The sequence below is a fragment of the Calonectris borealis genome, chromosome 2 (assembly GCF_964195595.1).
Source record: "Calonectris borealis chromosome 2, bCalBor7.hap1.2, whole genome shotgun sequence".
In the NCBI taxonomy this organism is placed as follows: Eukaryota; Metazoa; Chordata; class Aves; order Procellariiformes; family Procellariidae; genus Calonectris; species Calonectris borealis.
Window position 1 is genome coordinate 10,593,526 of NC_134313.1, and position 17,384 is coordinate 10,610,909.

The 17,384-nt window shown below is 38.4% G+C and overlaps 1 protein-coding gene across 1 annotated transcript in view; it reads left to right on the forward strand.

The window, feature by feature from the left end:
• ADCY8 (adenylate cyclase 8) overlaps window positions 1-17,384 on the forward strand; it is a 132,060-nt gene that overhangs the window by 78,214 nt on the left and 36,462 nt on the right. The window contains 3 exon segments of the mRNA XM_075141155.1: window positions 1,941-2,211; window positions 8,410-8,607; window positions 15,304-15,404. Coding sequence (XP_074997256.1) covers window positions 1,941-2,211; window positions 8,410-8,607; window positions 15,304-15,404 — 570 coding nt within the window.

Sequence of the window (17,384 nt, forward strand, 5' to 3'; positions counted from 1 at the left end):
AATGCTCAGGTTCCTGATTTACTGCATTCATATAAAATTAGAAAGACATCTCTCCAATGTACATTTGAAGTTTTTTTAAGTAAGCTGTACATAAGTTGAAACCAGAAAATATTTTTAATCTACCAACTATTTATTAATATTTGGTCCATTTAAGGGTATTACATCAATAGCCAGCTCCACGCTCTAGTTAAAACTGTTATCATTTCCATTATAAAATCCATATGTCAGGGCTTTATAATGCAATCTTCCCAAATTATATTAGTGGAAACTCAGCACAAAGATAGTCACCCTGGCAACTAATGTATCATTTTCTTTTTCTTTCTTCTTTTTTTCTTTTTTTTTCTTTTTTCTTTTTTTTTTTTTTTTCATTAGTACTTTACTTAAATCAATTCAGTCTATTTGGGCTTCTAAGAGCTAGGAAATCCATTGTCTTTCTGAGAGATCATATGATCTAGTTTTAAAGTCCAGGCCAAAAGTTGCTTATATGTGGGAAACATTCTTACTGTTTTTTATTGTCAGTTTTACTGACATTTGACTACAAAAGAGTACTAATCTCTGTGGACATCATAACGGAATGGCTTCAGACAGTATAAGTTGTACAAAACCTGTGTTGACTTCAGAGGGAAGCTGAGACAGGTTAAAAATGGCTGAGATGATACAAATTTTTGATCTTTTAATTATACATTGACATTTAATACTCTACATAGACCCAGTTTGTGCCAAATTCTGATACTCCTGGGTATTTCACAATGCTTAAAGACAATCAGCACTTTATTTTCTGGCAATACATGCACATCATACACGTGCTTATAGCCTTTCTACTCCAGCAGTATTTTATCCAACTTAACTCTGTTGTGGCATCCTGTAAGTTCCAGAAGAAAGTTCCTAAGGGGCGTGCTAGGACCATTTCCTTCAGTGGAGACAAGCTAATTTGTGGTGCTTGAGAAAAATGCCTCAGCATGTGTCATTAAGAAATGATCAAGAATTTTAGCCGACTGAATTTTAGGAATCTGCCTGCAAGCCTGACTTTCAAAAAGTGCCATGCATGCAAATTTGAAAAATGAGCTGATTTTAAAGTATCTTAATGGAATTGCTACATTTATTTGCTTAACTATGAAGCTGCATTGTTTTAGAGGTGTCTGCAATTTACCCTACATGTAAGAAGTTGAAGATTTCTTAAAAAAAAGAAATAAAACCCACTTTTTCTCTCTTTTTTTTTTTTAACTTGAAATTTTTTCTGTCCTTCTCAAGCAGTCATAATTATGGTTACCAAGCACCTCCAGGTTTGGTTGGAAGACGTCCAAAGCCTTATCATGCTTTTGCAAAATTTGAGCTTTTTGTATCTTATCTCTTGGATTCAACTTCACTTTCGCAAAAGCTTTTTGAACTCGTCACTTAGTCTTACCAGAAATTATCCCCCCACCTGACTTTATATCGTTTCCCTATTTCCCTAATTCACTTCAGATGCAATCAGACCACTAATTTCAACTGTCTAAGCTACCTCAGGTAACTGAAGGAAATTAAAGAGCTTTCACACAAACTGCTGTAATGTATACCATATATTTTCCTCTCACTATATTTACCTGAAGTGGCAATTTTCATTCACTCTGAATAGTATTTTACTCAGGAAGGTCTCCCATTAAACTATTACTGTAAGCAAAAGTATCAGGTGTGAATATCAAAGTGTTTTTCCTGTGACAGGACTTTGTGCATTCATGAGATCCTATTGATATAAGCATGTCTTGAGAGTATTTGTCCCCAAATGAAGCTCATGTTTGTTGAATACACTATTTCATTTTCTTTATAGAAATCATCATTTACAATAGAAAATCTTCTATTTATCCATCATGTTAAAAATGATGCAGAGTTCATAAACTCCTTCTTATCTATGCATACTAGAGCACAATCAGTATTTGCTACTACTTATTTCACTTATGCAGGAGAATTCACATCTCCAAAGCCACTCTGGACTGTCTGAACGGGGATTATAAAGTTGAAGAAGGGCATGGCAAAGAGCGTAATGAATTCTTGAGGAAACATAACATTGAGACTTATTTAATTAAACAACCTGAGGAGAGTCTGTTGACTTTGCCTGAAGATATTGTGAAAGAGGCTATCAGCTCCTCCGACAGGAGAAACAGTGGAGCAACATTTACCGAAGGATCCTGGAGCCCTGAACTTCCATTTGATAACATAGTGGGAAAACAGAACGTAAGTCAAACTTCCTTTAATGTCATCAAGTATGAACGCATGCTTGAATGCATTTCAATAACGGAAGCCTCAGAGGAGACAAATTCATCTTTAACCTTTGTTCTAACACATACTGTAACAGCAGAGGACTAAAGAAATTGTTTCAGGGCAGAAATAAATCACATATCCAAACTGGGGAAATGCCAAGGGACCAGAGGTTTTGGGGTTTTTCCAACTGAAAGTAAATACTACACAGCTTAGTTTTAATTGAACCAGTCCATAAAGAAGTAAATTAAAAGTAAAGCTAACGTTACTAAACTAGCTGGAACATTCTAGTCAGAGTGTGTATCTCATTGCACAGCTTCACTGCACTGCCATCAAAGTAAAGGGATGACTGAATGGATGTTTTGCCAGAGGAAAAAGCATGGTGTAGGCTGTGGATATGTAAGGGAAAGAAAAAAGATCTGTCTTTAAAAAGCACCTTGTGAAAACAGTTTGTCCATTCCTTGCTTTTCTTTTTTTTTTTCTTTTTTTTTTCTTTTTTAATAAAAAACATTAAAACCTTAGATTCTGAGACATAATTAAGGTTCACTAGCAGGTGAGTTAGACTCTAAAGTCATGCATAGCTCAATAGAAATATGAGATAATAAAAATTGCTCCTTATCCGATCTTTTCCAAAAGCATTGCATGGCTAATTGCTAGCACCCTGGGAACCAGCAATTCTCGTACAGTCATAAAAATCACTTGTAAAATCTGCTGGCTTAGAGGAATTAAAGATGGAAAGGTTAAAATGCCCTCAGACACCACTCTCTTCACTGCATTTGAAAGATTGATGAGTCTTTATGAAACAAGGTCAGCTGGAGTTTTCTTCCATTTTTCTGAGGGATCTGCAATGACATGACATATCCTTTCTTCTGCTGCACATCCTTAGTCCTACTTGTCTGCACTGTCTGTTGAACTTCAAACATTGTTGTGTGGAGGTCTTGCTTTGTCAACCGTCTTCTGCTTACAAATCTGCTCAGAAGTGATAAACCTTCACAATCAATCAGCCCATGGTGGTCTCTTCGTCTCTTCAACCTGAATTGGAGCATGGCATAGTTTGCTGTTATATAAAACACCTGTTTTATATATGTTCTGTACATCTGTGTATCTGCATGTACGCTGCCTTTTAGTATTCACTGTAGTCTGTTGACCTGTCTCTATACTCTCATTTCATTAGGAATAGAGGTATGAGTGCATGCTGCTGTGAATATCTTCTGATCTCTGTTTCTTCTTCTTTCCCTTTAAGACATTCCAATTTCTGTAGTCCAAAAAATCTATGCAGACTAAGCTATCATTTAATTGATCATTTTCCCAGCTAAACCTGACCTTGATACTAACAAAGAGGAGGAATGAAATAAGAGACTAGTGTTTTTATTCTATTATTGAACAATCTCCACTCAATAAACTAGTAAAAAGTCCATAAATTTTTGAAATAGGTATAACTTAACAGTTGTTTTAAAGCAGATTTTTGTCTTATGACAATAAACAATCCATTTTTAGAATAGTTTCTTACTGTTTTTTAAGAACTTCTTGATCTACTGGAAGTAATTATAATTTTATATTACACAGCTTTACAGTAAGCTGTTTGGTGGAGACAAGATTTAAATAATCTGTTATTCCATGTGTGATTCCATTATTATGTAATTTACAATTTTAAAGTTGAGACAATAGGCATTACTGCTCATAAATAATGTATTTCATCTCAAAATTCAGATGATAGATTTAAATTATATTAGGATATAGTAGCTTTTTCCAGAGGTGTGTCAGCCTTGGACAGAATAAGCTTTTAATAACATTAATTATGCCACCTAAAGGTCACTGGCAGCAGCAGACGTTGAGAATTCAAGTAGCAGCAACCCAACAATTAATCACTCCGTATGTTTGAATATTTGCCAATACAATTTAAATAGTTTCTTTACCCAGTATAAGTTACAACAAAAATTGAGCAACTCTGATCACATGTGTCTTACTTTTAGCTGTAGTTATGTTAGGAAGAATATGAGATGGCAAAATCTCTTCTGAGTTTTCTTGCCAAATTCAAATTCATCACAATCCATATTCTTTACCTCAACCTCATTTTCTATGGGCAACCTAAGACAGTGAATTGAAGTTGTGTTGATATGAGTAAGGAACAGAATAACCACTCTTTATGTACATAGTCACAGACATTAACAAAAGCTGCATGTGTCTACGGCACAGTTAGCACCACATGTCTTAGCTCTGGTGGTGAGGTAAGCCAAGGATGCAAGTGTCTGCTCTGAAATTCAGACCATGCCCAATATGGATGGAGTTTTCTGTTTTTGAAACAGGTGTCTGGGCTTCTTTTCTAAAGTACAGGAAGTTGGACAAAAGTTATTTTATGTTAAGAGAGTGAAGGCCCATTTGCCCAGAGAGGTGGTAGATGCCCCATCCCTGGAAACATTCAAGGTCAGGTTGGACAGGGCTCTGAACAACCTGATCTAGATGAAGACGTCCCTGCCCATGGCAGGGGGGTTGGACTAGATGACCTTTAAAAGTCCCTTCCAACCCGAACCGTTCTATGATTCTACGACTCTATGATTCTAAGGCCTCCTCCTCTAAAATAAATTAATAGTTGATGAAGTTGGATTTCTTCTCCGGCCCTTCCAAAAGAAGTAGCTGAAGGTGTAATATGGTCACTGTATGTGATGCTAGAGGCACCTGATGGACCTGTAATGACGTGACTTAGGGAAAAAGCAAATTAAAATGTCTGTGTCTTGTATAAGGATATTCTAGTAATGGCTGCAATGACTCTTACCAGCTATCACAAAAATTATACTTAAAGACTGTCAAAATGACAGACAAGTATAAACAACATGGTGGAATTCAGTTCAAAACCAAGGCACCTGCATTTGTGTATCTACTGACTGTCCCAGGTGTCGATCTCCCACACAGCTCAGCTCCTAAACATAAGGGTCTAGTGCTATATACAGTTCTCTAGGGTGCCTAAGACATCCATATGACAAGGGGCCTATAAAAGATCACTGGACTATCGGTTAGAAGTCAAGTAAGAGACTCTGATGTCCCAAATAGTGCTGAACATCTGTGCTGAAACGTGCTGAGTAAGAGCTTGATTCAGCTTCTTAACCGTGGCTGTCTATTGCAGTTTGAGACACCCCAGCACAATCCAGCTGGTCCCCACCACCGCCCAGCAGCACATGGGGTACCTGTAGGTGTTGTGCCGTATCTCCTAGCTCCAGACTGTTGTCCAGGATACCCTAGGACACCTCAGCTGACCATAGCTGCATATGATTGGGCAACTGAAATTATCCAGGGTGTATATTGCCAGTAACAGAAGCTTAGACACCAAGCACGTAGACACCTTCATTTAGGTGTCTTCCTCTTGAACCAAATCCTATCTGTAACCTGTCTCTTTAAATATGTGACCTTGTATTTCCCTATTTCTGTCCAAGACTTGGTGTTTGGAGTACAAAAAAAATAATTTGAAGCCTTCCTAGAGTTTTCTAAATTAAAAATTTCCCTTCTTGTTAAGGTCAGGATGTTTGGAATTGTTGCATGAAAACTTTGTAGGAAGGAAGTAAAATCTAATCCCAGCTACCTTTTTAAAATCTCTATAAAATATCTCTAAAGTTGGCGTTTTATTATTTGTTTGTTTTAATTCATCCTATCTTTTAGTCTCTCATGCAAGTTTGGCTGGGCTTTTTCCTAACAGAACCTTGTATGTGTTCCTGTATGATGAATGGTTATTGTCAGCATCAGGGAAATTCAAAAGCCCATTGTAGGATTCATAACTGTATCTTCCATACAGCTGTTCACAAAAATGTAGGGGAGGTAATAGGGAGAACCAATATTTCTTTACGTTGGCATAACACAGTCTTAACAGATGCAGAGCAAAGAGGGGGAGACAGGGAGAAACTGTGGTTGGAACATATTCCTGGACAATAATTTGCATGATATTTTTCATTATTGTTATTACTAATTACAGGGAAGCCTTTTTCTTAAGTATGTGTAGGGGTGTGAGGGAGAAAAGACTCCACTAAACTAAAATATGAATTTCCTTGTTATCCTCTGAAAATAAATGCAACTTCAGAGTCCATTTTTGCACCAATACTACTGGCACCATTGCCATAGTGCTGATATTATGTCATGTTCATCTACCACGAATTGTAAACCACTTCGTACGTTCAGCAAGAAGACAGTTCTTCATATTAATCAAATTTTAAAATATAATTTAAAGCAAAATGTAGTCACTTACTAGGGGGAATTGAGATAGCTCTCCTTATGTAAATAAAACACAATGCCCAACTTAAACATTAAGGACTTTCTCCACTCTCACTTCCAGTGGAGATATAGCAATATGAACTAATTCTGAGGAATTAATGCACCGAACAGCATCTGATGTGATCTCGTCCTTCAACAGTGACTTCAGACCCACTCGTGTGATTTCAGCCACCACAAATTGATAATAACTTTTCTGTATATCTCAGTTTAAAAGAGTTAGGAACACCTAAACTGAAGTAGTGCCTTAGTGTTAGTAATACAGTATTTATCCAGTTGACTCAATGGATTGTTTTCCTGGGATTTGGCTTTAACCTTAGAGTTTCCACCTTAACTCCAAGACTAATATATGGATTCAGGCATATCTGAAACCTTAGTATGAGAAAAGTTTCCTTGATACTTTCTTTTCTCCAGATGTTGATGATATTGATTTTCTGGAGGGAAGATGGGGAGATTTTAGTAGAGTGGTTTGCCAAACCTTCTCTACTGAAGTCCTTTTTCTACTAAAGCAAACAGGAAGATTGCTTTTCACTTCAATAAACAGAAGATTTCAGTCCTGATATTCTTTTCTGCCTAAATATTGGACTCTTAAGTTACTCAACAAAAGATGGAATATGAGAAAACAAGATACTGTCTGTGACTACAGTGTCCTTGGACTTTATTTTAGGATTGTAAAGAAAGTTGTCACTTGGTGTTTGACAGTGGGTACTTGAGATCCACCCTGTGTTTTAACGTGCTCTCCAAGATTCGTTAGAATGCAATTGCTGACTATACTTTGAAAACAAACAAGGGAAACCTCCCTATATCTTTTGCTGTACGTAATGCCATGATCCAAAAGAATTGGCTTTCCAGAGAAATCTAGTGATAAATCCATTGCAAACTCCTGTTCCCAACAATGCCCAGTAGGAGATATAGCAGAAGATCTTTCCAGCAAGGACCTATGGGATAACTTTTCTCAAGCAGAAGTCTATTTCTTGTCTATAATAATTCTGAAATGTCTTGTGCTGTGATGTATGAAGGTTTATAGCCTTTCCATTCATTAACATTTATTAACCCTTGGGAATATCACAGGTAGTAGAGTTTATTTTCCCATTCAAGCGGGAAAGTGCTGCTTCACTCTGGTTTGTGTCATGAAATGATACCATGAAACTGCACTGAGTTATTGTCTTTATGAAAGCACACTCTACCTCTTTCCTGAAGGTGAAGCACCCTTCATACTATGTCCGCTAGCTTTCCTTTGCGGAGCTCTGCAAATTTTTTTTTCTTTCTTTTGATTAGTCAATGAAATACCAAAGGAATAATGCATTTGAGATAATATTTAAAATAATAATATGAATTGCAGTTAAATTAAATCATATAGCCTAACTGTAATCTAGACTGGCTGAAATATACCAGTAGTGAAGAAGAACATATTATTTGAACACCCGTGCTGAAGTAATCAGAAATGTCACCTTCTTCACTCCTGCCTAACTGATCTGTTCCTTAACTACACAAATTCAGTAACTTTAAGATCAAGAAAAACATCATTACTCCTGTTTTGTGACTTCTGTTTTCTGTAGCTTCTATTCTTAGTTGCTAAAACACGCCATTGAGTTAGATACCCTGCTGTGATTTTGGTGTGTACTCCCCTCATGCATGCTCTAATAATTAATTAGCAGAATCTGGAAAGGGGAATATATTCCTAGTGTTCAGTGCAGTAGCAAACCTCAAAGTGTATATAGAAGAGGGCATTAAAGTACTCCCCTTAATGTACTGTATGTGTTTAGTGGAACAGACTTATTATTTTACACTTCTATAGATTTCATTGAATGTATTGCATGGAATGCTGTAATGGTTTGCAATGCAACATGATCTAAAACATTGCATTTTTAACCCAAGGGGACCAGCAGGTTTATTCTGTTTGCATGTGCTTTCCCCTAGACTCTGGCTGCCCTAACAAGAAATTCAATAAATCTGCTTCCAAACCATCTTGCACAAGCTTTGCATGTCCAGTCTGGGCCTGAGGAAATTAACAAGAGAATAGAGCACACCATCGACTTACGGAGTGGCGATAAATTGAGAAGAGAGCATATCAAGCCTTTTTCACTGATGTTTAAAGACTCCAGCCTGGAGCATAAGGTAGCTGGGTCTTGGTAGCTGCATTATTCGCAACTCAAATTGTAATAAATGTCCACTGAAATAGAAAAGCTGTAGGTTCTAGCTTGCGTTGTTTGTTTTCTGGTTTTGTTTTTCATTTGTTTCAGTTTTCAGAAGTTGGGACCGAGCTAGAGGTCATAACAGACAGTGCCATGATGCAGGTGTTATAATGCTGCAATAATTACATTTCATTGTTGGAAAATGCCTACACTGAGCAAACTCTGCTTCTGAAAACAACAGCCATTTGCCAGGTTTCATTTGCTGTCTAGTACAAGCAGTTTTCTGTCAGATGACAGGTTGCTTTGGCACAAATGGTGATTGAGCATATTAATAAACTGACACTTCTATTCAAAGCATATATCTATATTTATATAGATATGTTTCCTTCATTCAGTGATAGGATCCACCTGACATCCTCTAGGCAGCTGTTATGTTTATTTCAAGTCAAAACGAATTTGTCAATTCTTTCTTTTAAACATCCTTTTTTTAACATCTGCTTCTAAGAGGTAAATATTGTTCATGTCTTTGCTGCTTCTCAACAGCAGTATGATCTCACTAATTTCTATTTCAGTCTACATCCAGATGTAAGTTATAAATTAAAAAAATAAGGCAATGGGAGACTTTTCCTTGCAAACTGATGACATGGGGCGGGGTTGCACATGATTTCATTAACTTGTATGCTATTACAATGCAGCAACAGCAGGTCTGTGATAAAATGTGCACTTGGACTGAAAAGAAAGAAAAATAATGGGGAATTGCAAGCATGGAGGCCCACTTCTCCATCATCACTTTAACCTCCACTGGAAAACAGACTTTTTTACTTGACTTATGGGAGACCAGGTGGTACCAGTGATGAGAGCTTAATGAAAACCACTGGAAAAGAAAAATTCTTCTTGAAGTATATTTAAGCCCTTATTTCACAAGCAATCCTGCAGAAGGAAAAGATTCAATTTCCCCATGAGGATATTTATGACACTGAGACACAAGGTAGAATCCCCAAACTTGAATTAGCCACTACTGCTGCAACAGAAGATATGAAGATATTTCTTTCAGTGCAATCATCATGCAAAGCTGACAGGGACCCAGAGGAAGTGAAATCCAAGATTTCTGATTTCCTGTGAATTACCATCTAAAGGCCCAAAAGTCATGAGTAATCTTTAATCATTTCAAGGCACAAGGTCAAAAAATAAGGTGAAAAAGTCTAGGCAAAATAGCATTTATCCTAGAAGGTGGGGGATGGTATATGAGAAATTTTTTGTGCAAAAGAGGAAACAGCCTGGTCATAAACAACTTGCTGAATGAGCAAGTTAATCAATGGTTCACTTGGTCTTACATTACTATTTAATAAAAATGAGGCCTGAACATGGGTTGGAGTAAAGGGACACTGCCCAGAATCAGATCCTGTATTCAGAATATAAACCTTCTTGTCATTTTAGACTTCACAATTAGCAGCCACAAGGAAAATCTATACAGAAAGGGTAGATTTTCATTTAAATGCAATTTAAACAAGAGGAGGAAAAAAAAAACCATGTTCTAATCCATCACATTACGTAGGTCAGATTTTAAATATTAATAACATTTTGAATTACATCTGGATGACAAAAAGTCTATTTAGAAGTCAACATTTTGAGCAGTTTTGATACATTTTCCTCTCAGTATGACATTTCCCATGCCAGCCTCTGCTGCAATGCTTAGAAAATGGTGCTTCATTCAATATTTCCTTAGGTGCTAGTCCCAACCAGTAAGCAAAGGCAATACAAACACAAAATCCTTTCTGTAAAGTGGACTGAATCGTCCTTCTGTCCTCTAAATCAGGCTGGTTTTTAGCATTACACAGGAGTATAGTTTTAAAAAATATCAGCACTGTTTTACTTGCTCTGGTTCATCTACCTCCAATAGCTGGATAGCTGCTGGTCAGCCACCTCCTTGCTTGTGTTCAGGGTGCCAGGCACCATAGGTGTGCTCAGAGAAGGATGGGGAATGCACCAGGATGCAACGGGATGATGTGGATTAAGGAAATATGAATCACAGTGTCCTCTTCATTATAGGTAGGGGCAACGTCTTGTGGGACAATGTGGGAAATGTCCCTTCCCCCCTTGTTTGCCTGTGCAGTAATTACAGGTTTGTCCTGGTAGCCTTAGTCCTAAACAATAGTCTACAGGCAGTCATGAAAAAAATAATGTGTGAACTGTTTTGCTACAGAAAGTAGCTATTTCCTCCATATTATCATATTTATCACTTTCTCCCTTCTTCCTGCCCATTTAGGAAACGAAACAAAACAAACTCAGATTTAAATTGGAGTCTCATAAAGTTATTTCAGAAGCCTTTTCCCTCTGCTCTCCCCACCCCTAACCTTTCAGTCTGGAATTATGCTTACTTCTCGTCATTAACATTTTGCAACTTCTTACATGACCTTCTACGTCAGCATCTTGAGCTGCTCCCTGCAGCGTTGCTGAGCAAGCAGACACTATATGTCTGTGGACCTCCTATCCCACACTACCACTTTCATTTGCTGCCATTCACCTTTTGTTCAGACCAGTGCAGCTTCAAGTCAGAGGTAGCTCTGAAGTAAAGTAACTTCTCCTGTGTAAAATCTTGTGCCCTCACATTTAGCCATCACACTTTCAGGCAGCACTGACATCTGCCTAATACTTATTTCTTTTATCTGTAAGTACTTCTCACCCCAGACTTTACAGTTATTCAGTAAGCAGAACAACCAGTACCCATAGCTGAGATTCTGATCAAGAAGTATTACGTTAACCTTGTTCAATGAGAATTGTGTTAATGCTCTGTACCTCAAACCACAGAGAAGGGAGTAACCATATGAACAATAAACTATATTTCTTCCTCCTGCATTAGTAACAGAACTACCATGCCGTGGGATCATGAATCTTTTGGGGTGACTTGAATAGATCTGAAATGTCATGCTGGACTTCTGTTTAAACAGTCTGGGTAATTTTGGGTTTTTTTCATCGTAAAACAGTTGCAGACAGCAGATTTGCGCTAGCAATGAAAGTGCTATTTTTCTTCTTTTAAATTTCAAAAGGTAAAAAAAAAATAATTTCTGGAATCAGCGTACCCAAAACTATCATGAGAACTAGTACAGCTCCTGGTCTGCAATGGTTTAAACGACTGGTATATCACAGAAGTTTAAGCCATTGGTACATCTTCCCTCTCCTCTCTTATCTCATTGCTGTATGTCCTTCTAGGTGATAGAATAAATGTAGATTCCACAGCAAGCAGTAACAGTTGCATTAGCGAATGGGTTATCTCCCTGAGGCAGTCTGTATATTTCTACATGAGTTTTTTAATACTTCATTTTTCAGAGGATTTGTGCAGGATCCCCACCTGCTATATTTTATGGACTCTTTACCCAAATGGACTAGTCATTACTAACCTGCATTTCACTCATTAGCACTTGATATCTCATTTAGAGACTAATTCACTCTCAATTTTGCTAGAGGTTATTTTCAAAAATAGGATGTAGGCAGATAGAGCAAAAGACTCATCACAGGAGAGTACTTCTAATGGTAGCATGAAAATACACTAAGGGTTTCCAAATATGTAATAGCTCATAAAGAAAATCTGATACTACTTCAGATGGTTTCCAATAATTAAAAGATATCATTATGATGCTCTACCTTAATAGCAGTGACTTGGAAATGTCAGTACCATGTACTTTCTTACAGGATAAAGCATAGTAACAGGGCAGAGGATTTTACATTCTGGTAGGGGTTTTGTTAAGGAAAGTTTCCAATGTAAAGATTTGTATAAAGATATTCTAAGTCTTCCTGCATGTTTGTATTTGGATCATAAATCAGGCTGGGCTTAGAAGTGTCTACATATTTTCTGTGAGGTGAGCACACTGAAAATATCAAAAGGGCTTTGAATTTCACAACACAGATTTTTCTAGGTCAAATATTAGACCTAAATATCCGAGTTTCTCTGTTTCAGAATATCTGATGGGTGAGATAAATAGAAATTAAATGAGTAGGAAATAAATTTTGCCCTTCCTGCATGCTGTATCCTTGCAGACATGGGCCTCACCTCTTTCCTTCAACCCAGAAACTTCCAGTGGCAAGAAGGTCTGCAAGAAACACTCTGGGCAAACACTGGGCCTGTTAAGCATCTTCTTTTCTGTCATTGGTCAACAACTACATCTTTGTCTACCCTTTGGTCTTCTCAGGAGTTCATCTATCTCTTCTCCTGCCTTGGGCTTCCTGATACATCTTCTTCTGTCCCTCCTCTGTACTGCAGAAGCTTTTCCAGTGGCACAAACACCATTTCTCTGAAGGAAAAAAAAAGGTCTCCCTTCTCATCCATAAGGTCCTACCTGAGTCAATGAGCAGCAGTGAGGATAAGACCAAAAAACTTCCCAGTGCACAAACACCTTCTCTAGGTGAACATGTAAAGCCTGTTGTATTCCTGGCACTCCCCTTTCAAAGAGACCTGGGAAAAGAGAGGAGAGGTGGGGAATAAACAGCATTACTTGACAGAGGAAACTTGGCCTTTCTTACACAAGCTCAGTTTCAGCTAGCCGGCTGGGCGTGCCGGTGGATAAATGTGCCCCCGCAACAGCGCAGGCAAATGGCTGGAGCCCCGTGGGAAGCAGGGTGAGCCTTCGCTACGCCATGAGCAAGTCACGCCAGCGTAGGTGGGTCTGTAGGATGTTGCAGCTAAGGTTGTCATTGCAGAGCAGGTCACATCACGATTCTTCCTGCCGCTCTACGTGACTCTAGTTGGCTACATGCCTCCCCATGCTTATGGAAGTGCCTTGGGGCTTGGTCTACTCTTCAATTACTTCTCCAAGTCATTAAGGGGTAGGCTGCTACAGAAGTGCTACATTTATCATTGGTGTTTGTGCTGCCTCAGAGATGCTAACAATTTCTCATCACAACATTGTTACTGATTAGACCACAGCATTCATCCTTTTGACATAATACTAGACACAGCAGGCAATTCCATGTTTGTCTTTCATTCAATTAGTTTGCTATAATTTCCCTAAGGAACAGTTAGGATTTCATGTTTTATTTTAAGGAACGTAACTTTCTTTTTCCCTTTGGTTCTTTCTGTGCTGCAACAAAAACAAGCCCTGGTCCATTATTTAAGCAAACTGATGCAGTTCTGTTTTCCTGCACATGAAATCAGGGTCAGTGACTCCGTGCTTCCAGCAGCAAAATGAAGTGGAGTTGCCTGTGAGCACCATCGAAAATCATGTCAAAGTGATACTGCTTCTGCCAACAGCAGACACAGGGTAAAATCACTGCAGAGGAGGATTGAAAATGAGGGGCACCTCATTTTGAATAACAAATAAACCCGTCTCTTACTCGTAACAAATGGGAGCTGGAAAGAGAGAAGCCTTTTTCCCATTTCAGGAGCTTGAGACTGTTTTAACCAGATGTTTATAACCAGATGTATGAAGTCCCTATCAAAGGTCACCAAAAGTGAATATAGTCTAAGTCTAGATAGGATCTTCTTTCAAGAGCAAATTAGCTATAAAATGCATGTTCCTGATAAATTTCTTAAACTTTTTTCATGTTTCTCAATTATAATGCTCTCCAGGCATTTATAACTGCAATTTGCCTTATTTTCAAATTGCTGGAGAAAGATTCTGATATCTGATATCTCTTTGACTCTGGTTTCCTTTCATTCTGCACATGTAACTCTTAGCTCCCTCAAAACTGAAAGAGATTAAATAAAACAGAGTTATTGTTCAGAGGAGGAAAAATGACCAGGGCAGGCATCCGTGGGATTTTTTATTAGGTGAAGAAAATTTAGTGGCATCAGTATAGGATAAAGAGATTTACAAAAATATGGCTATGGACCAATCTTCATCCGCTGTAAACAATTCGAGTTTAACTGAATTAACAGTGAAAAATACCAGCTGAGGACTTGGGTAACATTTCCACTTTAACTGATCCACTGTGATTCACCGATGTATCCATTACTCCTTTTCTTGGTAACTCCCATAAAAGGGGAACCTGCTAGCATCTTCAGTGGTTTGATATGCTGGAGAAAAATACTTTTGCAATAAATCATAATAATAATACCCCTCAAATGGTCTTTTACATAATAATACCTTCATTTTCTCCCTGGGAAATGTCCACATTGCCAAGCTTCTGCACAGCCTCTGGATAAGTTAGGATATAGAGATCATGACCCACATCCCAAATAGTCACAGAATGTCCCAAACTACATACTTTTCTCAAAAAAGAACAGTAAAAAAAAAAAAAAAACAGAATGGCCTCAATTTGGCAAGCATGGAGACACTCTGTAACGTCATGCATTCAGACAGTCACAGCTGACTTCAGCATTTGTCTTCAGGTGAAGAAACTCATGGTTCCGCTGGTTAAGCTATTAAGTGTTTAGTATTCTATTCAACAGCACAGGCCCCTAATATCTATCTGGAGATTTTAAAAGCAAATAATATTGAAAAAGAGGCAACCAAGTAAAACAACTTTGTATTGCAAATTACAGAGTTTTGCTGTCTTGGATAAAGTATTTTACCAGCTTATTAATGATTTATTTGTTGTGTTTCATTTTCAAAAACAAATTGAGTTTTATTGATTTATTAACTCGTCCTGCTAATTTCCACAAAGCCTCCTATATGCATCAATCTTTATGAATCCACTGCATGGGTTAACAGCTAATTTCTTCTTCTTTTTTTTTTTATTCTAGTATTCTCAAATGCGGGACGAAGTATTCAAATCAAACTTGGTGTGCGCATTTATTGTTCTTGTATTTATCACTGCTATCCAAAGCTTACTTCCTTCTTCCAGGTAAATACAGAAAGATATTGCTATATAACTGAAGGTGCTCTTGGGGAAACAGTGGGATAACATTTCTAAGACTGACATGGAATGAGCCAATAAAATCTGCTTGTCCTCCAAAATGTTTGAAATATTTTTGCACTTTTTTCCCATTGTTATCTATTTTTGTCATCACGTTATCTGCAGCTACATGTTTTCAGGTGAGACAGCAACATCTACTGACATTATGTTGTTATGTTTTTAAGCAGAACCCCCACTGAGATAAGTGGGAACCTTGGGTTACAAAAGTTTGACACGGTATGGCCTGCTGCTTCTAGTGCTGAAGTAAAACTTTATCCAGGCTTATAACAGTGCCTCTTTGCTAAATGACTGGTAATCACCTTCAGAATCAGTGACTGTTTTGGTTTTGTTTCTTACATGTTACCTAAGAAAATTGTACTGTTCTGCTTTGTTGGTAATGATATGTATTACCCAGCCGGGGAAAGCAATCTTGTGCCATTATGAAGAAGCAAGCAGGTGATCTGGTAGATCTTTTCCTACTTCTGCTTTTATCTGGGGCTGACCAAGAAACAACTTCTTATCAAGGTGACGAAAACGTGACATAGCTGTGATCTGTGTCCACATGTTTCACACAGTCAAACCCATCAACTGGTATTTTTGTCTACTATTTAATAATAACATAAGGTGTATACAAGGACTATGGTCAGTATTCTAGCATCATAGCAGAGCCAACAGAACATGACTGCTGCTAAAACATGTCCCTGGTCCCATCTGGTCTTTGGCAGAGCAAGTGCTAAAGTGGAAATGCCCAGATGAACATAATTCTCAGGTGGTTTCTAACATTCAGATGAACCTTAACTTATGGCTGCCTGTAGAATAACCTTGAAAATACAGTACTTGCATAAGAAATAGGATCTTTATTGTGTTACAGTAATGCAGCAATATTTCTTGGACCATTTTTGGAAGACCTGGTTCACCATGTTTATGTCTAAGAATACCAAAATGGTGATAAGATGCACTCTGCAGCAGTGGCGTCCCATGTAGAATCATAGAATCATAGAATATCTTAAGTTGGAAGGGACCCATGAGGATCGTTGAGTATAACTCCCTGCTCCTCGCAGGATTACCTAACACTAAACCATATGACTAAGAGCGTCATCCAAATGTTTCTTAAATTCTGACACGCTTGGTGCAGTGACTGCTTCCCTGGGGAGCCTGTTCCAGTGACTGACCACCCTCTTAGTGAAGAACCTTTTCCTAATGTCCAATCTGAACTTCCCCTGATGCAGCTTCATTCCATTTCCTTGTGTCCTATCGCTGGTCACCAGCACCTCCCCCTCCGCTGCCCCCCTTGAGGAAGTTGTAGACTGCGATGAGGTCACCCTCAGCCTTCTCTTCTCCAAGCTGAACAAGCCAGGTGACCTCAGCCACTCCTTGTAAGTCTTGCCCTTGAGGCCTTTCACTATCTTGGTCGCCCTCCTTTGGACACACTCTAATAGTTTGATGTCCTTCTTATATTGAGGCACCTAAAACTGCACACAGTAGTCGAGATGGGGCCACACCAGTGCAGCGTAGAGTGGGACAATCACCTCCCTCGACCAGCTAGCTATGCTGTGCTTGATGTACTCCAGGACATGGTCAGCCCTTTTGGCTGCCAGGGCACGCTGTTGACTCATAATCAACTTGCCATCAAGCCAAACCCCCAGATGTCTTTCCGTGGGGCTGCTTTCCAGCCTCTCATCCCTCAATATGTACATATAACCAGGATTACTGCATCCCAGGTGGAGAATCCAGCACTTGCTCTTGTTAAATTTCATACGGTTGGTGATTGCCCAGCCATGTATTTTGTAGTTGTTCTCAGCTGGGAACATGCCCATAGTATCTAACTTCCTGCTGTTCTTTATGAGCTCTATTGCTCTAAGACTAGTAAGTTTGTTTGCTTTTCTGAAGCCCTTCTCCCAAAACACATTTAAAATTTTTCACTTCTGG